The sequence below is a fragment of the Pelophylax lessonae genome (assembly GCF_965119305.1).
Source record: "Pelophylax lessonae genome assembly, chromosome: 8".
Classification (NCBI taxonomy): domain Eukaryota; kingdom Metazoa; phylum Chordata; class Amphibia; order Anura; family Ranidae; genus Pelophylax; species Pelophylax lessonae.
Window position 1 is genome coordinate 191717821 of NC_138775.1, and position 25179 is coordinate 191742999.

General features: G+C 41.9%; 1 protein-coding gene across 1 annotated transcript in view; it reads left to right on the forward strand.

Moving 5' to 3' along the window:
* ABCA4 (ATP binding cassette subfamily A member 4) overlaps positions 1 to 25179 on the forward strand; it is a 335662-nt gene that overhangs the window by 291867 nt on the left and 18616 nt on the right. Inside the window, exons 45-47 of the mRNA XM_082265714.1 lie at positions 1901 to 2007; positions 20975 to 21116; positions 21301 to 21435. Coding sequence (XP_082121840.1) covers positions 1901 to 2007; positions 20975 to 21116; positions 21301 to 21435 — 384 coding nt within the window. The remainder of the gene's footprint in view (positions 1 to 1900; positions 2008 to 20974; positions 21117 to 21300; positions 21436 to 25179) is intronic.

A 25179-nucleotide genomic window follows, 5' to 3' on the forward strand; every position in this document is an offset into this window, starting at 1 on the left:
GGTCTCGTTAGACCACAGGACATGGTTCCAGTAATTCATGTCCTTAGTCTGCTTGTCTTCAGCAAACTGTTTGCAGGCTTTTTTGTGCATCATCTTTAGAAGAGGCTTCCTTCTGGGACGACAGCCATGCAGACTAATTTGATGCAGTGTGCGGCGTATGGTCTGAGCACTGACAGGCTGACCTCCTACCCCTTCAACCTCTGCAGCAATGCTGGCAGCACTCATTCATCTATTTTCCAAAGACAACCTCTGGATATGAAGCTGAGTACGTGCACTCAACTTCCTTGGTCGACCATGGCGAGGCCTGTTCTGAATGGAACCTGTCCTGTTAAAATACTGTATGGTCTTGGTTACCGTGCTGCAGCTCAGTTTCAGGGTCTTGGTAATCTTCTTATAGCCTAGGCCATCTTTATGTAGAGCAACAATTCTTTTTTTCAGATCCTCAGAGAGTTTTTTGCCATGAGGTGCAATGTTGAACTTCCGGTGACCAGCATGAGAGTGTCAAGTCAATAACACCAAATTTAACACACCTGCTCCCGAATTACACCTGAGACCTTGTACCACTAATAAGTTACATGACACTGGGGAGGGAAAATGGCTAATTTGGCCCAATTTGGACATTGTCACTTAGGGGTGTACTCACTTTTATTGCCAGCGGTTCAGACAATAATGGCTGTGTGTTGAGTTATTTTGAGGGGACAGCAAATTTACACTAATATACAAGATGTACACTTACTACTTTACATTGTAGCAAAGTGTAATTTCTTCAGTGTTGTCACATGAAAAATTGGTGCTGCCAGCCCCCCTTTTTCCACGATTGCTGGAGCACCTGTAATTTAATCCTGGGGTTTCTCCCATTCCACAATAAGGCAGAAACTAGACTGTCAATGTTCTGGAATATATATTTTGAAATCCACACGGATGAATTTGGGAAAAATATATACAGGAAAAGGGGTAGGAATTTCATTTTTAGTTGGTTTACTTTCCCAATAGGTATTAGGGGTAGATTCTGCCAAGCCTGCAGTCTACGTTTCAGTGCTTGTAACAGTGGGGTAACATTTAAGGTATTAAAGTCTGAGACAGAACTATAAATATTAATGCCCAATTATTTGACCTTATCTACCTGTTGTAAGGTGCAATTAACTGCAACATTACAAGACAGAGAAGGGATTTTTAGGGGGAGAATTTGGGATTTGCTTCAATTTACCTTCAGCCCAGAGAAACCAGAAAAGGAGTTCAAAATGGATAAAGCGGCCGACATAGATGCATCATGGTCATGCAAAAATAATACCATGTTTTCGGTATACAGTGCCGTCTTTTCTGTCAAACTTCCGACCTGGATACCCCGCACCCCTGGGGAGGCTCTCAGAGCCACAGCCAGAGGTTCAATTAAATATTACTGAATTTAGCACAAAACTACACTTTGCATGTGATCATTAAAGCCCAACTCCATGCCAAACCTTGTTTTTTTATTTTGTATAATTTTTGTGGGGAAAGGTTAGAACTTCTGTTGTGTTTTTTTAATTGTCTGTGTTCTTTTTAGTAATTGATTGCCTGAACAGAAAGGGATGGGAAATCTCGCCAATGAGGAAAAACAAAGCTACATTTTTTGTAGAATTAGGAAGGGTTTGAAAATCCAGCATGTCTTTGCTGTTATCTGTGCCTTCCTATTCCAGTGATACCCACTCCCTCCATTTCATGTCCTGGTGGCACAGGTATAGAAAGGGAAAATTCCCCCCAATGGAATTCAATGCAAAACTAAAAATGCCTGACGAAACTTTTCTCCACTTATCCAAAAAGTTAAAAAGTTTGGCTTTTATTATGCTTGAAATGGTGTTTTTCCTTTTTTTCTTTTTGTGTTGACTTGGGCAAAGCTTAACAGTACATATGTTCCATCTAGTGTTTCGGGCTGCTGGGAGTAAATGGAGCTGGAAAGACCACCACATTCAAGATGCTCACTGGAGATATTGATGTAACATCAGGAGATGCAACTGTTGCTGGATACAGGTACGTGGAATAAGTGGGTTTATTTAGGACTGTTGTAGAGTGAATGGATCCGGGATCAAAAGACTTACTGGTAGACCACTGCCACCTCTATAAAATGGAAATCAGATGTCAAAATATGAGGGCCATAAAGAGGAAAGAATTAGTAATAATTTAATGCATAGTTATTATGTGTCTTACACTGTACTGTGGGGCAGAAACTATAAAGTTACTCCGCACGTGGGCCAATGTTGATGGACTTTGGACTTGTGCTTATTCCCTGCAGTTGACCACCTTCTGTGTTGCATTCAATTAGCTTTAAGTGGGGTTTGCATTTCCATAGACTTGTAAGGGAATGGAAACCTTGCTTGAAAGGTACAACCTGTAGAACTTCTGTCAGGTGTTTTTTTTGGGGGGGGGGGGGGGGCATATCCTCACTTTCTGTCCCAGTGACACCATATCACCCTACGATACACAGGGTGTCTCAAGGTCAGAAAATAAAATGTTTTCAAATTCACTGCACATAGAGGAATACAAATGTAAAATGGGTTCTTAATCTCCATTCTGATAAAATGGTGTTTGTCCTTTGTTTGAGAGATTTCCCCTCAATGGTGTTTCAGCCTTTAAAACGTTCTATTCCTTTTTAATTAAAGAAAACAGGTTTTTCTTTAAATAGAAATTTAGATTCTAACTCAGAAGTTTGAGGTATGAGCTTCATCCCAAGCCTCATTAATCAACTTTATAATTTTGAATTTATATCAGCAGTAGCAAATTATCAAATAGGCAAAGTAGGCACCGGCCTGTGGGCCCCATGCCGTTTAAGGGCCCCGCAACAACAGTTCAAAATAATATTGATTTGATCTTGAAAATAAAATCACAATGAAGCTTTTGTAAATAGTTTACAAAATATAGAAAAACTGAATCAACTCAAATAAGTGAAAACTTTACATTATAAACACTATAGAGAAAATACTGTAATAATATAATGTACCCACAAACAACTTAAAGTACATAAATCATAGAAATCAGGTTCACATTACAGTTTGTCTATTAAAAGCTCATTTTCTTTCAGCTGTAAGTTTGTAAAAAATGTTGGTGCAACCTACGTACACTGTATGTGTAATGTACAGTAGTGATGGTAATCCTTATGTAGCGGCCAACGCGCGCATTACTTAGTTCAACGTTATCCTACTTGAGCGCCAGCACGAGAAACCTGTGAGGGGGGTCCAAGGTTTCGACTACCTAGGGACCTCCACAGAGTTTATTCCGGCACTGTATATTGGTCTGCCCTATATGGTTAAGTCTTTACTAAAAGGGTACTGGGTCATTGCATGAAAGGTTGTTTTATTTCCTTTTTTAATTGTGACAATTTTAAATAATTTTGAAAGTGTATAGTTTAACATCCACACCACCCACTTAATTTACACATTGGTCTTCTGTAACAAATAACTCCACTCAATAATGATTATAAGATTTTAAAACCATTTTTGGATGGAGTGGAAAGAATTAAACTTTCTTAGGTTTTCTACATTTTTTCCTTCTGTCTGCTTACCTATAGGGAGTTTACCTCACTTCCTGTTCTGTGTGACATTAGGACAACAATCAAGGGAAAATGGTTGTCTCCTGGATAGGATGTCACGGACAGCAATAAAATGTCTGACATTCTAACTCTTCCTTAAAAATGTACCTTTAGTAGATTATGCATATCAACATGAATTTCTTTGCCAAGCCAGTTACAGATAAGGGGCAAATATTCCCAAACCAGAATTGGGGGCAGCAGTGGAAAGTTCATGCCTTAGTAACCTTCACAGTGCTATAAGGCTAGTCTGAGGAAAAGTCATGTTTAACTATCATGTTCTCCTGAGAAGCTAATACACAGAGAAAGAGCCTTTTTGCTGTAGGTAATAAAATGACAGCTTTGTTGGAATTTTTAGAACACAAATGCATGACATTGACCAACCTAAGGGCCCTTTCACATGGGCATTCCGTATGTCCGCAAATCATCCTATTTTTTTGCGGATGATTTACGGACATAATGAATGTCTATGGGATTGCGGATGTCAGCGGATCCGATTTTCTTCCTTTCAGGTTCTGTTCCGTTTTTTGGAACGGAACAGAACCCTATTTTTGTTCCGTTTAAAAAACGGAAAGGAATCAAAATCGGATGTCAGCGGTGTCATCCGTTGACATCCGCAATGCCCATAGACATACATTATGTCCGTATATCATCCACAAACGGATGGGATGATATGCGGACATACGGAGCGGATGACACAAATGTCATCCGCTCCGTGTAAAAAAAAAAAAAGAAGCACCGGAGCAGAGCCAAAAAACTGATCACCCGTGTGAAAGAGCCCTAAATTTCTTTATTACATAAAGCTTTAAAAAGATGAAAACATGTCTAAAGCCAAAAGCTTTTTTTCATTTTGGATGAAGCAGGGAATGAATAAAAACACTATCAAGTTATTTTGCAATCTGTTTCCGATTGGGGAGATTTTTCCTAACTTCCTGTGCTGTAGACAGAACAGTAGGTTCCTCTCCAGTGCAGGAGGAAGTCCTTACTTAGACAGTGAGACCAGAGAACAGTGTGCTTTCTTTTTCTATTCCTGCTCTGGTGGCAACTGCAAATTTAAGATTTTCACATTGCTTTCATGCCCAGAACACATAGAAAGGACTGAATCCCTTGGGGAAACACAAACAGCGAAAAAAAACAAACAGAGTTTCTAATCCTTTCACATTCCATCCAAAATTTTAAAAAAATTGGGCTTTAGATACACTTTACAATCCAAAATGAAAATCTTTTTTCTCTTTTATTCATCGATGGATACAGAGCTCCATAAATTATAACTACTGGGTCATATTGCCTCCTCCAGGTGTAGGACTAGGCAGAACAAAAAACACCTGGCTACCCCCATGGGCCATCCTCAGCTTGTTATATAATCCCTCTCTCTGCTCTAGGTAATTTGTTTTAATCTGTCTAGTCAGAAGTAAGGGCCTAGGCTGGGATCTCTGGTCCTAGCAATTTTTTTCTTCTTCCTTCCTTTTTTGTTTTTCCCTTGGGGGATCTCCAATCGACTGCTTGGCTGGGCTGGGCAATGGGCTGGATAATCTAAATCCAGTGGTCCCCCCAGCCCAGCCAGCGAGTTAGTGCAGACCACAGCTACGTGCTAGGTCGGCCACGACATAACCTCATGTACAGAGGCTGGCCCGCGAGTTAAACGTCTTGCAGGGTCGCGCTACGACTGGGCTTGGGTCTGAGTTGCAGCGGTCTCTTGGCCAACAGCCCCCCTACTTTGGTGGCAAAGAGTTCTGTCTGGAGCATTAACCGCACCATGGAAGGGTAAGTACAGTCCCCCCTCTCCTCTTTTAGCGCTTTTTTGGGGTGGACCCGGGTAACCTTCTGGGAGGTTTTTCTCAGCGCTCCTCCGGTCAGTAGGGTGAGTCCTTGGGGGTCCCTGTTATCTCTCTCTCTGCTGATAGGTGCCCTGAGCTTTTTGGAGGATTCTTTAGTGGTGCCAAAAGATAATTTTTTGTACTGCAAGGTCTTTTCCTTATGGAGCCTCAGTGTCATATCTTCCCCACTGACCCCCTCATGGAGTTGGCAGGTCCCTCAGAACCCCAGCTTCCCATGGCTGCACTGACAGTGGTCCTGCAGTCCTTAGTGTCCCGGGTCGAAGTGGCGTGGGGGCAAAGGCCCAGGAGGAAGCATCCCCCACATTCCCCTGCTCAGTCTGTCTCATCTGATTCTGAGCCTGATGCCACCGTGGACCCAGCCCATCCAGGGGGGCTTAATATCACACCCTCAGATCCATCCGATAGTGAGGATGATTCCTCCATGGTAGCAGCAGTGAATCAAAAAGGTAGGTAGATGCACTTATCACTGCAGTGCGTGAGACTTTAAAAATGAAGGATGCGGCTGATGTAGCCACGGACATGGCTGTGTCGTTTGGCACGCATAAGTCACCTCGCACGCCAAAGGTGTTTTATTTTGTGCCTTATTTTGACAGGCTTTCCTGTAAGGAAAGAAAACAACCAAAATTACCCTTTTTGGTCCCCAAACGTTTTGCTGTACGTTACCCTTTTGAGGAGTCCCTAAAGATGTGGACTAGTCCACCAGTGGTGGACCCTCCTGTGTCCAGGTTGAATAAAGCAACCATGATCCCAGTGGAGGAAAGCTGTTGCCCACAGCATGTTTACTATTGCTGGCTTGGCATTGCGGCCAGTCTTTGCCTCAGCCCTGGTGTCTCAGATCCTAACTGAATGGGCCAAGCTTTTGCTCCAGGGTCTGGGGAGTGAGCAGGTATCCAATGCTTATGTTGATTTAGTGGACCAGTTGGTCCATGGGCTGCAGTTTATTTGTGATGCAGCTTTGGATACAGCTCCTGTGCTGTTCAAATTTTCTGTTTCAGAGGTGGTGATTAGTCGCGTGCTGTGGCTTAAGAATTGGTCCGCAGACCAAGCATCTAAGAAAGCCCTCATTGATCACCTGTTTGGTGCTACCCTGGATGACATTATTAAGGGTCTCATGGGGGGGGGGGGGAGTACCTTCCTGCCACAGTCTAGGAAAGGGAAGCAGCCTCGTAACAGATGGGGAACCTCCTTCTCAGCAGATAGAAAATTATTTTGTGCTTCTGGAACTGAGAATAAGGGAAATAGATCTTTCAAATCTTCCCTGGGAGGTTCTAAGCAACTTTGATCTGGTAAGTCTAGTGCTAGCTTTTCCAGACCTGCAGACAAGACCCCTTCAGCATGAAAATCTGCCCTCACCCATTATTGGGGTGAGGGGACATCTTCGCTGGTTTCTGGCCCGTGGACTTCTTTTGTGAGCGTCAAGGAGATACGCAGAATTTTTCTTTTGGGGGTACCCAGAAAGGGGGGCAAAGTTTGTCCTTTTTTGTTTTTTTAGGTCCTTACTCTCCTTGTACAATTTAATTCCTGCAAAGGTTCGAGTGACATCCAAACTACCTAAGGTCTCCCCTATCCCTGTCCAGGGAATTTAATTACCCAGGTCTGATTTTAATTCTGATCAGAGTGGTCCTTCCTCTGGACTTAATTTCAGGAACTACAGGCCGTGATTCACCGGCTGCTGTCACACAGACAGTTCTCTTTCCCGAATTGCATACAGGTTCTGAGTCTCATAGTATCCATCTTCAAGACAGTTCTGTTTGCACAGTCCTACATGCAGCTTCTTTAGCAGGTTCGGCTCCACAGGAGAATACCAAGGTTCTTGGCGGTATCATGGGTTCCTCTGGCAGAGGCCGCAGGCGTCCAAGGGCCACAGTAAGGCCAGTATCATCCTCGGCTCAGGCTTCTTCTATGATTCCTGTGGAGAATCAAGGGAGAGGATCTTCCAATCAGTCTGGTGGCCATAAACGTCCCTTGGGTGCTTCCTCTCAGAGAAGACCAGTTGTCCCAAGGGCTGATCTACCATCCTGCTCTACAGGCGCTGGTTTAAACGGCTTAGCTATTGAAAAACAGGTACTGAGGGATAGAGGTGTATCTGGATAAGTGATCCCTACTATGGTAAAGGTGATGAAGTCCTCTTCCAGCAAGATATACCATTATACGTGGAAAGCTTACATTTCTTGGTGTGAGTCGGTTGACACTCATCCTCGATCCTTTTCTGTGGCTTGGATCTTAACCTTTCTTCAATGGGGTGTTGATCAGAAGTTGTCATTGATTACCATCAAGGGCCAGGTGTCTGCCTTGGCAATCTTCTTTTAGCTACCCCTAGCCACGCACTCTTTAGTTTGTACCTTCATTCAGGGGGTTCGACATGTGGCTCCACCTGTACGATCTCTTTTGCCGACATGCAATTTAAATTTAGTGCTAAACATCCATTTGAGAATATTCAGGAGATTTCCTTGCCTACATTATCCCAGAAGGTGACATACTTGGTAGGTATTACCTTGACCCGCAGGGTATCGGATTTGGCAGCATTATCCTGTTGTAGTTCCTTATTTAGTGGTCCATAGGGATAAAGTGGTTCATCGTCCCTGTCCATCATTCCTGCCCAAAGTTGTTTCTGACTTCCATTTGAATGAGGACATTGTGTTGCCTTCCTTGTGTCCCAAGCTGGCTCATCCCAAGGAACTTGCTTTGCATACCTTGGATGTGGTTCGTGTGATTCGGGTGTATCTGGCAGCTACGGAGTCCTTTCGGAGGTCAGACTTACTTTTTGTGGTTATGAACGGACCAAGGAAAGGGCTGGCCGCTTCTTCAGCTACCAGCTCCAGAGGGATCAGACAGGTGGTGACTCAAGTCTATTCTATTAAAGGTCAGGTTCCTCCTTTCCCTGTCGTGGCAAATTTTACTCGGGCGCTGAGTACTTCTTGGGTCTTTCCATCACCAAGCATCAATATCGCAAGTTTGCAAGGTGGCCATTTGGTCGTCGGTGCATATGTTCACAAAATTCGACAAAGTCGATACTTTGGCATCCGTGGATGCTTCCTTTGACCGCAAAGTTTTGCAGGCTGCTTTTTAAGAGGGGCTGTTCCCTCTTGAGGAGTGTTTTTCTTTAAATTTTTATTTTTCAGATGGGGCTCCTGTGACCCAGTTAAGGCTCTTGTGTCCTGGTTAGGGCTCTTATGTTTAGCCTTTGGTTATTTTCCCCAACCCTCATTTTCCTTTCGGCACTGCTTTTGGATGTCCCAGTAGTTAGGATTTATGGAGCGCTGTGTAAACGAAAGAAAGAGAAAATGGCATTTTTGTATTTACCACAAAATCCATTTCTGTGAGTTTATCGACGGACACAGACAGCACCCACCCCTCTATGGAGTTCTGATACTTCTAATACTGCTTGCTACTAAACTGATTACCTAGAGCAGAGAGAGGGGGTTATATACCAAGGTGAGGACAGCTCATGGACGTAGTCAGGTGTTTTTTGTTCTGCCTAGTGTTACTCCTGGGGGAGGCAATCTAACCCAGTACAGGCCTCCGGGTTACAAACAAGATAGGGTCTGTAGGTTTGTTCTTAAGTTGAATTTGTTGGTAAGTTGAAACAGGTACATTTTTTAAGTGTAGCGCAAGCCCAAAAAAGTATTTTTACATTTTTTTGGATAACACAGAGAAGGGTTAACACCCCTGTAACATTTGTTTTGCTGTCTGTGCTCCTGTTCTGAGGATTTCCCCTCACTTTCTGTCCCAATGAGAATTGGATTTTGAAAATTTTGGGTTGTTGTGGAAACAAGGATTGGTTATATAGCTCCAATGACGACACCTTTTTCCCATGATAACTTTTACAGGAGTAAATTTCCCTTCCTAGGGGTAGATTTCCTCTCACTTCCTGTTGTAACCCTTCATTTGTGAGTTGTTTTTAAGTCAGATGTTTGTAACCTGGGGACCGTCTGTAGTTATGATTTATGGAGCAGTGTGTCCATCGATGAACTCAGAGAAGTGGTTTTTATGGTAAGTACAAAAATCCCATTATTCTCAGACTATTCTCTACAAAATCAGAGCACAGTGGTGAAGATTACAATACAAGCTGCATTCAATATTTCTCCATTTAAAAAGTTTCTCCTTTATATAAAAATTTGGCATTCTCCTAAAATAATCCAATTTATTAAGACTTTTCCAAAAAGACTGCATTCCACAAAAACATATATTTTTCAGAACAATATAGTACTCCATTCAATTCCATTCCAACAGTGAACAGCATCATTTTTTTTTTGTTGTAGCTGTACTATTCACAAATACAAAGTGTTTGTTTGCAGTAGCCATAGAGTCTCTTGCTGTCTTACTGAGTCAGACTTTAGGGGTGAGAGGTTTTTGCAGGGGAAAATATGAAGATGAGTTAGTTCTATATGCAAACTACATGTTGTTTTTTTTTGGCTAATGCTCAGGGATTGTTGTCTACAGCAATGTCCGTTATTAGTAATTTTTTCTGGTCTTACGATGAATTTGTGATAAGTCCATATTAATTCCATTGGATCCTCTTTAGTGTCCTCTTCCCTCTGTATCATCACAGATTAAGGTGGATGTCCAATTTAAATATCTTGGGGTAATGGTCTCCACGAAACCTCGGGAATACATTTCCCATAATTTGTTACCTCTACTTTTGAGATTTAGATCCCAGGGTAAAGTGTGGTGTAAACTGCCTTTTTCTGTGGCTGTTCGTACCAACCTCTTAAAAATGATATGGATGCCTCAGTTGTTACATTTTTTACAGAAAATCGCCCGTTTGGATGCTTCAAAAATATTTCTAAAAATTTAGTACAGTCTTTCAGGGTTTGATATGGTGTAATAAGTCTGCCAGAATTAAATATGAATTTTTAAAATATCTGAAAGATCAAGGGGGCCTGTTGGCACCAAATCTCTGGGTATATATTTTGGTGGGCCAACTTCAACGTCTTGCAGGTTGGGAAAAAAAAACGCCTACAATATATTTACCTTTCTTTTTGGATAATTGTAATCCTCTGCTAGCCCTAGGTTCCTCCCTTTAGACGATCTACCTATCCTACATTGTATTTGACATAAAAGGTTTGGCAGTCCACTAAGATATTACTCTGCGTTTTAGGGTATACCAAATATACTCCGCTTTCAACCAACAGGACGTTTCCTGAATTCCTCATATTGAAGGGATTTACTAGGTGGGAATGCACAGGGATTACCACTCTGATGCAATTATATACTGGAGAGGTTCTCAAAACACATGCCTTAAAGACCCAGGGTCTGTCTCCCATTATCTCTTTCTCCTCTATCCCTATTCTAGGTACTATAGTTCAAGCAGATACTATGAAATTCCCTATTTCTAAGTTTTATATATACGATTGTTGTTTAAATTTCTTTCTAAATTTCCTACTGCTTGTAGGCAAAGATAGGAGGTTGATATGGATGTAAACTTAGGAAATATATGGGATCAAGTATTGCAGAATGTACAGCTGGACTCACTGTCACCAACCCACAGGGTAACCCAGCTTTTCATTCTGTATAGAGTCTATCGCACCCCTGATTTTTTGCGCAAAGTAGGCAGTAGGCATAATTCTCAATGCACAAGATGTGATCAGTCCCCTGGCTCCTTTATGCATCTGTTTTGGAGATGTCCTAAGCTTTATCATTATTGGCAAGAGGTTTTGGATACTCTAAATAATGTATACAGCTCTGCATTGACTTTAGACCCTGCCCTATATCTGTTGGGATATGTGAAATCTAACGATCTGAACCATCACCTGGTATTGGCTATTGCGAGATCACTTTTTTGTGGCATGCAAGTTAATAGCTTCCAACTGGGCTTTGTCTAATTCTCCTACCCTTGGAGTTTGGATACTAGAAATGAATAAACATGTAATGTTTGAGAAGTATACATATGCCCAATGCAATGCTTCTCATATTGTGAAGGTGTGAATACAGAATTTGGGTGGCACAATATGTTGAAAATAGTGAATAACACGAAGCGAAATAGCCAGAAAACACAGACAAAGCAACCTAATTTTATTATCCTTAGACAACCCCATTCAGTTTATTTCTGTCATGCTTGCATTTTTTTTATTATTAATGTTAGGGTATTTTATTGATATTACAGTTTATCGGATATGAAGCAATAACTTTAAGAAAAAAAAAAGGCTTGTGCTAAGCCAAGAATTAGAATTGCTGTAAATGTTAAATCTCAAAGCACCTTCATTGATTTGCACTTTGCTGCCTTCTCACTTATTATTCCAGGGGGGAACATAAACCAGGCAAGGGAGATATTTGCTCTCTGAAATGTCTTTTGATAATGAAAGTGTAAAAAGCATCCAGCTAACATTGTTGTAGTTTTTCTATACCTAAAGGACCACTATCACATTCTGATAACTGCATGATTTTTTTCACATGCCCCTTTTCTCATATTGACTTGTAGACCACGTCTACCATGGCCACAAAAGACACAACCGGATTGAAACAAACTTTAATAGTGCCTAGCCTACTTACAACAGTTACCTAAGAATGCCATGGTTTAAAGCCCAGTGCCAGTCTACAGCTTTTCTTCTAATATTTGCTGCTCTTCCCCATTTGCAGCACTCCTGCCCCTTTAAAAAAAAAAAAAAACTGTATACATTCTTTTCTAAAGATTCCTGCGCCATAGGTCTTTTTCCCTGTTCTTCTTGTGGCTGTGGGCAGATCTTAAATGTTGGACCGCGCAGGCCTACATAACACAGGAAGTGAGCTGAATGACAATGGGTTTCATTCAACCATCTATAGGAACAGCGCTGGATCACTGAGATTTGAGTCTTCAGAAGATGGCAAAGAGGACTATTGCAGCTAGAGTTTTGTTTTGTTTTTGTTTTTTCTTTTTTTTTTAGTTGATACTGGGGATTACTTTTTTTTATAATTTTTCCCAAGTTGGACCTAAACTTTAAATCTTCTCTTTACAAAAACTGGTGGTGCAAATGCTCAAGTACTCTTGCCAGTGTTGTGGTTTGTTCTAATTCCTGTCACTGCCATTTGTACTGGACAGCTTGGTCTGCATGTAAAGTTAGTGCAAAATATAAATTAAGGCATGTAAATGCAAAAAGGAATTGTACTGAATACTATCATTACATGTACTGTATGATCTCCATACAGTGTTTGAATAATATTTGAATATTTTTGCTCTAGTGGTTTCCTTAAAATATAGCCATGTACGACACTCTCCCTGTCAAAGAAGATATGATTCAAAAAGATTATTGTACATGGTAGATGAAATTAAACATGAAATATATGAGAAAAAAACATTCTAATTCATTGCCACTTGAAACATCTCAGCTTTTCCATTCATGCAAATGTTATCAATTTCTCATTTAATTTGAAAGATTTTGTTTTAATTCAGTTAACAGTGTTAAGAAATGTTACAAAAGTTACAATAAGCAGACATACTCTACATTTGCAAGTAAGCCCAGTGTATAAGGATGAAAGAAAAGATTTACCATAGTCAATAGTTTGTACTGTTACAATAAATTAGAAACCTGACATATTTAAGGGGAATGTACTGCATACTGTTTTATAGCTTATTTATGATGTTTAGAGCTGAAATACTTTCATTTTGTCCTTTCAGGTAAATGTTATATATTGTATATATGTATTTATTATTTTTCATCCACAGCCAGCAGGCAGTCTGTTCTGTATTACTTTGGTTATGGCATTTTATTACTTTGTTCTGAATAGGCTGTAATTTCATCTGCTATCCAACGCATGCATATAACCAAATACGTCAGAGAAGGACACGCCCCCTTCCTCTTCTGCAACTCCTTATGAAGTTTCAGAGTTTTTAGGGTTTCAGAAAGATTGTATCACATATTAAATTCATTAATGCAAGGTTTTAAAAAGATCAGTTTACATTGAATTTATATCAGTGCTAAATGAAACAGACTGTATGAGCAGGTGCTAATACAGCTCTTCCCCAACTAGCTACTTGGGACTCGCATGTACTTCATTCTCCAGTGAACGCTGTAGTCATGATGCTATTCTAAAGCTGGTTTTCTACATGAATAAATGTTGTTCATCTTAGTAGTTCAGGAGTGATTTACAACTGACCAAAAAAATTAGGAATTTATATCTTAGGCTCCATGCACACAGGGCGTCATAAAAACGAGCTCCAAAGCTGTTTCTTGACGCCGGAAAAAGCAGCTGTAAAAACGTGCTTTCAGTAGCTTTTTCCATTAGCGTTATTGCACGTTTGGCCACAGTAGCTTTTAGCAGCGTTTTTCTGCCTCCATTCAAAATCAATGGTTCCCTATGGGAGCCTATTGATTTGAATGGAAGTCGCACCGCAAGTCGGATCAGGGTGATCCGACTTGCGGCGCGACTTGCGCTGTGAGAATCTTGAGGGGGAACTCCACGCCAAAATGGGGAAAAAAACGGCGTGGGGTTCCCCCCCAGGTTCCAAACCAGGTCCTTCGGGTCTGGTATGGAATTTGTATGGACCCCACGCCGAAAAAACGGCGTGGGGTCCCCCCCAAAATCCATACCAGACCCTTATCCGAGCATGCAGCCCGGCAGGCCAGGAAAGGGGAGGGGACGAGCGAGCAGCCCCACCCCCCTGGACCATACCAGGCCACACGCCCACAACATGGGGGGGTGTGGGTGCTTTGGGGCAGGGGGGGCTCTGCACGACAGGAGACGTTTTGGAAAGTTTATTAAAAATCTTCATCGGTCTTCTCCCTCTCCGGTCTTCTGCTCTTTTGCTGTCCTCTCTTCTTGTCTTCTCCTCTCCGCCGTTTTTTCCCCATTTTGACGTGGAGTTCCCCCTCAAGATTCTCACAGCGCAAGTCGCGCCGCAAGTCGGATCATCCTGATCCGACTTGCGGTGCGACTTCCATTCAAATCAATAGGCTCCCATAGGGAACCATTGATTTTGAATAGAAGAAAAAAACGTATAACGTGGCTTAATGCACGTTAAGCAACGTTATTCAGCCTTTAGCAGCGTCAGACGTTTTTACAGCTTGACGCTGCAGCTCCAGAACGCACAGTTCCTGGGTTTCTTTTGGAGCTGTAAAACGCCTATGCCACTTGGAGCTCCTAAAAGCTCTATGTGTGCATGAGGCCATAGAATAACATGGATGGGCGTTCTGCAGCTGCAAAAAAAAACGTCTGACGCTGCTAACAGCAGCTCCAAAAACGTCCAGTGTGCATGAGGCCTTACTTTGATGCCCCTACAGATTTATTTATTTCTCTGTTAAAATATTTGCCATTGGTCTATACATTGTGGAAAAATGTGAGTACCATGTGAACTCCTGGATCATAATATTTATTAAATTTAAAATATATCTAATTTATTTGTTAGTTTTTTTAGTTTATGGAATGGTAAAAAACCCTGTCAGTTTATTTCTGCGGTCTGTGACCCTTTGGGAGATTTTCCTTTACTTCCTGTCTCAAGACACAACAGGAAGTCAGAGGAGATCTCTTCAAGGTAAATAATTATTTTGTATTTTTAAAAAAATGGTGTGAAGTTCCCCCCAAGACCATACCAGACCCTTTGGTCTGCTTTGGATTTTAAGGGGCACCCTCACTGCAAAATTAAAAAAAATACCAGACCCTTATCGAGCATGCAGCCTGGCAGGTCAGGAAAGGGGGGGACGAGTGAGCGCCCCCCCCCTCCTGGACCATACCAGGGCACATGCCCTCAACATGGGGGGGTAGGTGCTTTGGGGCAGGGGGGCACCACCACCCTAAAGCATCTTGTTCCAATGTTGATGGGAACAAGGGTCTCTTCCTGACAACCCTGGGCGGTGGTTGTGGGGGTCTGCAGGCAGGTGGCTTATCGGAACCTGGAAGCCCCCTTTAAGATGGGGGCCCCTGGATCCTGCCCCCCCCATGTGAATGAGTATGGGGGTACATTGTACCCCTACCCATTCACCCCCAAAAAAGCAGTGTAAATTAAAAAAAGAGACCGTTCCAGACAAGTCCCTTATTAAAAATGAAAAATGTCTCTGTCATAGCTTCAACATGCCTTCTTCCCCTTATTCTTCTCCCTCCACCGCTGATGTATTCTTCCTCTGGTTGTTCTGCCAGTTCTTCTTCCTTCGCTGCTGTTGTCTTCTTCCTCTGGTTCTTCTGCCAATTCTTCACCCTCCTCTGCTGAAGAACCGGCAGAAGAACTAGAGGATGAAGACATAAGCAGCGGAGGGAGAAGAACCAACAGAAGAACGAGAGGGAGAAGACATCAGCGGCGGAGGGAGAAGAACCAGAGGAAGAAGACATTAGTGGAGGGAGAAGAACTGGAGGGGGGAGAAGAACTGGAGAAAGAAGACACGTTGGAGCTAAAATGGGGGACATTCTTCATTTTGGTAAAGAACTTGTCAAAAACCGTCTCTTGTTTTTATTTACACTGCTTTTTTTGAGGGGGTGAATGGGTGTGGGTACATCTTACCCTATACTCATTTACATAGGGGGGGGCTGAGATCTGGGAACCCCCTTTTTTAAAGGGGGCTTCCAGATTCCTATAAGCCCCCTGCCAACAGACCTCCACAACCACCAACCATGGTTGTCGGGAAGAGGCCCTTTACCCCATCAACATGTGGATGAGGTGCTTTGTGGTGGGGGGGCGCAGAGCCCCCCCTTCCCCAAAGCATCCACCCCTCATGTAGAGGGTATGTGGCCTGGTATGGTCCAGGAGGGGGGGCGCTCACTCGTCCACTCCCGCTTTCCTGACCTGCCGGACTGCATGCTTGGATAAGGGTCTGGTATGGAAACCCTATGCTGGTTTCTTTTTGGTGTGGGGTTCCCGCCTCAAGATTCATACCAGACTCAAAGGGCCTGGTATTTTGGATCAAATTTGGATCCCGTTCATTGAAGTCGCATGGAAGGCGGGACTATAAATTAGGCCTTTTCCCTCTAGTGCTCAGTATTCGGGAATTAAATCACTTCCTGTTAGCAGAGTAGATCTGAACCTCCTGGGACAGCAGAGGATCTTGTACCCTATAGTTCTGTGACTAATATATAGTTTATTCCTGAGTGCTGACTAAACTAAACATCCCAGTGGGCTGGTTGAGTAAGGATGATTCTGGGGAAGCAGATATATTCAACTTTGAGCATTGGGCTCGCTCTCTCAGCGTGGGACTTCTAGTAGGAGAGAGGGAGGCTGTCACTCTCATTCAGTGACTGCAGGCCTTTGTGGCTTAGCCTGTGGCTGCAATATCGGAGGCAGCGAATCCAGATCACTACACTGAGACTGCATCTGTTCTTCTCCACTCTGGAACTGCCACAATCCATCCCCATGCATTTGCTGCTGTTACACCACACTGACAGGCTGTTCAGGGGCTACTCTGCACAACTTTTCTGAGATCCAAGAGTCTGTGCAAGAACTCTCTGTTCCTTGGAGGCTGTGTTATCAGCAGGATTGGTGAGCAGGTAGATGCCCAACCTCTTTCTGACATCTATCTGTTAGAGACACTGCATGCAGACAACTTTACACCTCAGCCACCGAGAAAACGTATTGCAAGCAGCACACTCGTTTAGCTGTTAAACCATATTGGCCTGCAAATACCTAATACCATCCACAGGCCACACCATTGCTAGCAGAAGACAACTGTTACAGCCATATTGAAACTTGTTCAAGCAACACAGGACTCTCAACTGCAATTTCTCTTGTTGAGGAAACATTCTTCTCCTAAAGGCCATCATTACAGCCATAAGGGTGTCTTACTTAGATATACTGTACATATACCTGTGCATGCCATATGGTGCATTGTATTTAGTATATACTGCTTTTATGTTCTGAAAAAGACCTTTAATACTTGGCCAATTACTTTCTTTGGTCTACTTGTTGATCAAATTCTAATATAGAGGTGTTACTAAAGAATTGTATTTCTTGCTTCATTGTTCCCTATAGTTAATATATGTCTGAACCTGGAGTGTCAGAAGGCAACAACAGGGGACAAACAGCTAGCAATCCTTACGAGGGTAGCGCTACACATTCATAAATGCGAAGAAGTAACTCCATTCATCATCACCAGCACTGATCTCAGACATATTTCTCATAATTATAATATTCAAACCTTATACAGTATAAGTCAGATGTGTTATGCCAATTTGACAAATAAAACTAAAATAATGCCATCTACGCAGGAAAAACATTTATTACAGGCAGTTTTAGTAATGTTGTTGTTCCTGTTAATAATGTATTTGATCTCTAGCTCTAAAAGTTGAAGAATGCCATATACCACAAATGAATGCCCTTCCCCCTCTACCTAGAAGCAGCATCTTGTGCTAGGGATATGCTCCGACAGGTTGCAGAAAGTCAACAGGCACATTTATTTGTGTAGTTAAACTAAACAGCATCAGCAAAATGAATTTGTTTTTGTAAAGCATTTACATCCAATCTGGCAGGTCATTTGGAAAACATGTTTTTCATATCTAGACTGTGGAAAATAGAGTTTGCCACGTGTTCAGCTCATGGAAATTTGGTAACCCAGGGCAAAGCTGATGCCAGCCAGTACCCACGTTGCTGTTTATCCGCAGTGTTTATGTCTACGACGGTGTCTGCAAGTTAATGATATGGTAATAGAGAACCTTGATGGGGTGTTTTGGTTTTTGCCAGTAAATGTACATGTTGTTTTAGACTGCATGCTCCCTACTGATGCATCAATAAAATGTGTCATAATGAAATCAGCAAGTAATACATATTATTCAATTTAATGGCATAAACAAGATACAGTCAATCATTGCAGCTCTAGATAAATTGTGCATTTTCTTTATTTATTTGGCCTTATGAAATCATGAAAAATCTAGAAACCCATTGTTGGTGTCATTGGGAGGAAAAGTATCTCAAGGGCCAAATAAAGGCCTGCAAATGGATGCATGCGGCCCCCGTCAACAGTTTGGAGACCACTGGCATAGAGTAAGGGAGGGTTAATAACCCCTGTCAGGTTTTTTTTTTTTTGCCATATGTCTTATTCAAGAGATTACCCTTAACTGCTTACCCCAAAGCCAAAACAAGACGTGAGAGGAAATCCCTGGCCATCACCAGTGTCCCCATTGAAAGATTTCCCCACTATTCCTGTTCTGGGGACATCCTAAAATTTGGGATTTTTTACAGTCTTTCAGTGATAATGGTAAACATGACCAACAGCGAGAGTGAATGTCCCAGGGACACGGGCAGCAATGACAGGTGTTTTATCCCCCCTCCACTCTATCTAAGACAAAAAAAAAAAAAAGATTTGCTTTTAGTTATACCACTTTAGGTGCTTTTATACAAAAACAAGGTGGCGTGGGGTGGGTTAATGGAAGGTGAATACATTTTGGATCTGGCTGCTTAGTTCCATAACTCCAAAATAGTGCTGCAACAACTAGATGTGTATTTATTAGAAAAAAGGACTGCCATTCTATTTATGAATAATAAATGCAAGAGTTCATAATAAAAAATTGGCATCTCATTATGTTCCTATTTGAATCTGAAGTTATACAGAGATCAAGGTTTCTGAGTAGAATGATAGAACTGGACATTAAAACATTAGAAAATTGCACAATAAATGAGTTTTGGGCAGTTTATAATCTGATTTGCAACATCACAGCAAAGATACCCATTTCAGCCCAAACTGTATTTTTTAATTGGGAATAGAATAGTGTCCCACTGGGAAGATTCTCCACCACCTCCTGCTCCAGTAACATAGCTTGCTCATTTGAAAGATGGCCAATTTAGAGGCTGAACCAGTAGCCTTGAATACACTGTGGATCACCTTCCAGCCTTCTATAAATTCAAATTCCCTGGTGCTGCAATGGGCTTCCTGTGATTTGCTACATGGCAACCCATGATTATCACCAGGCCTAAAAGTATTCCGTTAATAGTCTTTCTGGTAAATACGATGGCTGTTGTGCTACCTCGAAGGAGCCACTTGGTAATTTGGACCAACCTCAGCCCCTCTGACACATCTGGTTGAGTGAAAGTTACTCCAATAACTAATAGGATCACGACTGTAGATACCTTTTAACTTGGTTATCAATTAGTACAAGGAAATAGACACAAGACCGTTTAATGGTAAAATAACTCAATGTATGTATGTAATAACTCAGTGCAGAAGATAGGTTCAGACAACGTCTGCAAGACAGTATAATCACTATGCCAAGGCAACTTAGAGTTCTGTACCACTAGACTGGGATTAACTCATGAATCAGTAAAGTCAGCAATAAACAGTTTATATAAAAATTAACTGCAATGAACTAGTCTAGAGTGCTCTCTAGGAGAATAGCTAGGAGTTGGTGCAATGTCCTCTAAGAGGTACCTCTTAGCAAAAGCAATAGGTGAAGGTCTCTGTGTAACAGCTGCAAGGGGCAGTCTTTATACCTAACTCTTCAGCTGGCTAGCATTGGGACCCATTTGTACCATTGGTGCACATGTGAATAGTCCCAGTCAAGCCTGCAGGCAGCAACAAGGCTACTAGATGGCTGTATGGTCACTTTCTAAAGGGCCCAGTGTCTCTAGCAGCAGAAAATAAATCCCCACAGCAGCAGGTCACCAGTCCCAGCAATATTGCAATTACCCATTCAGTCACACAGTGATTAGTCCATTCTCTCCTCTGCACCCAGGTGATGTTTGCTGTCTGCACCCCAAACTCAGAACTTCGGATCCTGCTCAGCCCACCATTATGCAGCAGTGGTGGTGCCCACTGGACAGCAATGTGCACTTTCCAATTTCCCTCGTGTCAAGAGGAAGTTGTGACCTGTACAGTTTGAGAAAATATAGGTCTTTCCTCTCCTCCTTACAATCTTCTTCTGGGAAATGCAGTTCAGAGGCTGTTGATTACAGTAGAGTCTCTTTCCTCTGCACACCAGTTCCCACAGTGCAGTGCTGCCTGACTTACTCTATTGGACGCTTCCTGCTCAGCAGCGCCCTCCTTTTGCTGATATAGCAGTTAAGCAGTACTGCAGGGCAGCAACTAGAGAGTGCAGTCGCAGCCAATATTTCTCTCACTCCCCATTCTTAGTCAAGCAACTGTGTACATTTAATTCCCCAAAGTCTAATTTTGGCTCTTGGATTCAATATACAGAACATTTTCTGGTGTGTTGGGTAACATGTAGCACTATAAAAATAAAAAAGCTACATATACCAGGAGTCTGTTGTAAGTTTTGTAAAATAGTGACTATCAGCTGGTATTTGTGATACTAAAGTGTATGTAAAGGCAAAACTTTTTTTTCTTTAGCTTTGGATAGAATAGGAAAAAGTTGGACCCTCTTTCAAATTTTTATTGCTGTCTGCATCCCCACTGGGGACATTAACCCCTCTAATTTAAATCGTGATCATTATCACTGAGACAGTAGGTAAGGGGAGATGCTAAATTTAAGAGTTGTCACTGGAACAAGAAGTGTTGAGAAATATTCAAATTGAGACACTTAATATGGATATAACTGTCCAAGATTGGAGTGAAGTGAAATCTCCCCAGTTGTACACAGAAAGAAGAAAAAAATAACCTGACAGAAGTTGTAACCCTTAAATATAGAATGTGGGTCATATTTTAATGGTGATGAAGGCTCAATTATGGCATGTTTGCTATGTTTTCTCAAATTATTTTCCAAGTTTCATCATATATTGATTATCTTCCAGCATATTAACAGACATTGCAGACGTACATCAGAACATGGGCTACTGCCCTCAGTTTGATGCCATTGATGAGCTGCTTACTGGACGGGAACATTTACAATTGTATGGTCGTCTGAGGGGAGTTCCTGAGGAAGAAGTTGACATGGTAAGATTAAGGCAAATTCTTACAGGATATTAAATACTATACTATTATTGTTTATTAGGATGTTTTATTTCCCTTAGTATCAGTGGTGCAAGCTGTTGGACTTTATTATATAACTATAATTATAGTAATTATACCAATATTATAAGTATCCTACCCTCTGTGAAAACCCCATTCTCTTTGACAGGTTGCAGACTGGGGAATCGAAAAGTTGGGCCTTAAAAAATATGCAGACCAGGCAGCTGGAACCTACAGCGGTGGAAACAAACGTAAACTGTCTACTGCGATTGCTTTGATAGGCTGTCCTCCAGTGGTGCTGCTGGTTGGTATTTTTGTATACTTCTCTTTTCTGTCAGATCTCAGTTATTTGAATGGTTTATTTTATTCTAGCTCAATCAATAGGCTACAGAGTCTTTCATTAACCAAGCAGAAGCTGCAAATGCCCCTATGCATCTACTATAATAAACCTACTTTACTATTGTTAATATTGCTACTAGCCAATGACTGCTGCTTTCAATCTGCCCTGTGAGGAGAGAGAGAGCACGGAGAGAGCCGCTGCTCTCAAGCACAACACTGGATCGAGAATGGGCTTAGGTAAGTATAAGCGGGAGCTGGGGGGATGCACATAAAAGGTTTTTTTTTACCTTAATGCATCGATTATATTAAGGTAAAAAACATTCTACCTTTAAAACTTCTTTAACGTGTTATTAGACTCTGCAACACCTTTACCATTTTGGGAGGTAATACATCTTGTATTTATCTGTTTCTTTGAAACTAAGTTTTATTAGTGATTTTTTTTACTGTGTCCTCACTATGTGGGCTATTATTATTATAGTTTTACCGCCAACTACATAGTAACATGAAACTGATAAAAAAAAGGGGCATACACAAAAAATCACAACATGTAGCATAATGCTTTCTAGAAAAGGCAGTAAAAATATACCTTAATTATACAGTACAGGACACAGGCAACTCATTTATACACCCTGGGGGTCCCCCATAACCCCACCCCACTCTGTGAGTCCTCCATTTTTTGCTAATGTCTGTAGGTGATGGACTTCCTCTTCCCTGAGAAACCTGCTTCACTACTTATTTTCTTTATTGCTTTGTAAAGATTTCTTCAATCAATGTCACTGTCTACATAAGCAATGTATCTGGATCAGTGTGACCTTCTGTGTGAGTTGAACCTTGGGAACCTTACCCACAACCCACGCTGTGTGGATAGTCTGTAATGTTGCTTTTGCGATTGAATCCTGCATTGGGTGCTCACTTTGACACTAAAGCCTCGTACACACGCAACGATTGTTGGCCGTGAATTTTCGGCCAACGTCCGATCGGCCGATTGTCGGCTTGTTAGTATGATGCTTCCGACAACCGACTGCGACTTTTCGGCCGAACAAAATCTGGTGTGCATGCTATAAAATTTTTGTTGGCCGTCAACAGAACGGCCGATTGTTCCTCAGTCAGTACAGATTTCGGCAGACAAAAATGTGATGAGCAAGACTGGGCATGCCCAGAGAAGAAAAAACACACGAAAAGTAAACCAGAACATGACATCACTTCTGTAGTTGGTTTTTGTTGGCCGATAAAATTCATGTGCAGTCTAGAGCACATTTCAACCAACACAACAACACTGGACAAAAGACGGCCGATCGGTCGGCCAACAATCGGTGCGTGTGTGCAGGGTGCTATACAGGTCCAGACCCATGGTCCATCACAATGGATCTCAGTCTCAGCTGACCCTTTTGTGGGTATGCCAACAGTGATAGGTGAAGCCTGGACTTTATATACAGTCAGGAATTGTGAACAAGTAAGACAGGATGACATTGTACCTTTGACCATGACTGTGTAAAATGGGACTATGTTTGGAATATATTCAACTTACAATTTAAATTCTTCAATCATAATGCTAAAATCCAGCCATTTAGAGCTCAGCCTCAGGTGAATTACCAGGTTTTTCATCACACCACTACTCACTCTTTTTATCACCATTTTGTCCTAGAGTCTTTGTAAGGAACTCAGGCGCTTTTGCCCGCCTTTTTGCCATTTGTTGAAGTATGGTCTACACCTGGGTTACCGCATACTCCCACCAGACATGCTTACCCTACCTCCAACACTCCACTCTGTGTGTACCTCCAAATGAATACCATCACTTGACACTACGGCTGAGAATAGGCGAAAGGGAGCCAACTCTAAATATCAGGTGAACATTTGCTCTGCCAAAGGCCCGCTAAACACTCAGCCTCAAAGTAACATTGCGTCCCTTGCATCGAAGCAGGAACTGGTCTTAATACCAGCTACCGAATCCAATTCTAGTTTTATTCCAGGCACACAAGTGGCCTTTTTGACAAAAGCATAATTTTCTGCATCTTTATCAAAATTTCTCAGATTATGGCCTTAATCATTTCTGTCCAGAGCTCATAAACTCCCCATCTCTTCTCCTACTTCTGTTTCTCAACTGGGGTCGGATATGCTGTTGCTGGATGAGTCTGAATTAGACAGAAGTGAAGAGGATGTAGAAAAAGTGTTAGAGGTGTCTGCAGGTTTTTCTCTCCCCCACATTGTCACCATATTGAATAGGGAGCTTCCCGCAGTCTGCTTGCTAATGTTGAAAAGCTTGTTGCCTCTGTACAAAAAAACCCTGGTACAGAACAGGTAGATTCACTTCTGTCTCACTATGCCCCTTTGGACACAAAGAGATCTACTAAGCCTTGAAAAAATTCTGTGTTAATGAGCATATAGAATGAGTAGTCTATGATGATCGGGAGACTCCTGAAAGGATTTTTACTTACCCAAAAATGTTACTGAACTATATCCAGTTAACAAATAGTTTACAACGAAATAGTAAATCCCTGCAGACTTTATCCTAAACAAACAACATCTCATTGTACTCATTGAAGATGAGACTCTCTTAAAAGCTCTCTTTACCCTGGTTGGTCCAGCCTTGTCACCAGCTCTGGCTGCTATTTTAGTATGTCAACTGCAGCAAACTAGACCAGGACAATGAACATTTAACATGACCCTGACTTTCAGGATTATGTAGTTGTGGGGCATTACAGCTTCCTTCATCTGCTCTACTATTTTTCTGTAGATGCCCTGGAACACATTCTAAGACAAATTTCCAGAATGGCACTTATCTCTGTTCATATGCACAGGATTCTCTGGTTAAAAGCTTGGACAGGTGAACCTGCCAGCATAACCTGCCTCACGCATATGCCTTTTCAAGGAAGATGCCTGTTTGGTGAGGCACTTGAACAATTCGTTAATTAAGTCACAGGTGGAAAGGTTTTGCTTCTTCAGAGAAAGGTAACAAAACCCTCCTCTTTAGTTGCTTTTAACTCCTCTAAACACAAAGCACCTTCTCGCTCCTCCCAGGCAGCAACTTTAAAACCTAAGTTCAGCTCTTCATTTTGGCATAAGTCTTAGCAAAAAAGGCCACCAAGCCTTCTCCAAAGTCCTCTTCAGAATGAAGGGGCACTCTCACAGGAGGAGTGGGTGATGTCTACTAAACTGGATATCTCACTAGCCTTCAAAAGTTCCTATGCAGGTCCAATTGGTAGTTATCAGAATCACAAAATAGGGTCCAAAACTCAACCTTCCCACTGTTCCCTATTGTCAAATTACCCATAAACTGTCCAAAGACAGTCAGGTTTCCTAAGGGACCTGTATCTCTAAGGGACCACATGTCCCAGGTAGTTTTTCTGACAGTATCATCACAGCATAAGTTCAAGTGATTCTATTAAAACCTGCCCATGATATAAAAATCCAATCGAAGGAATTGTCATTCCCTTGAACTTTAAATCCCTCAATAAACTTCTTCACCCAGGATGTTTTCAAAGCTCCTGCTTTTTCTCAGAACTCGCAAGACAGACTATCTAGATAATGAAGAGAAATGATCTCTTCAGACCTGGCAGAACATATCCCAAGGTCAAATTAAGCTGCCTCATGCCCTTGGCTAAGTGTTTAGCTTCAAAGGACTGTCCCACAGCTCCTTATTTGCCTCAAGTATCCTGATCTTATTCTAGATGTGTTTCAAATACAGGGTTTTCTTCCAGAAATCCCACAG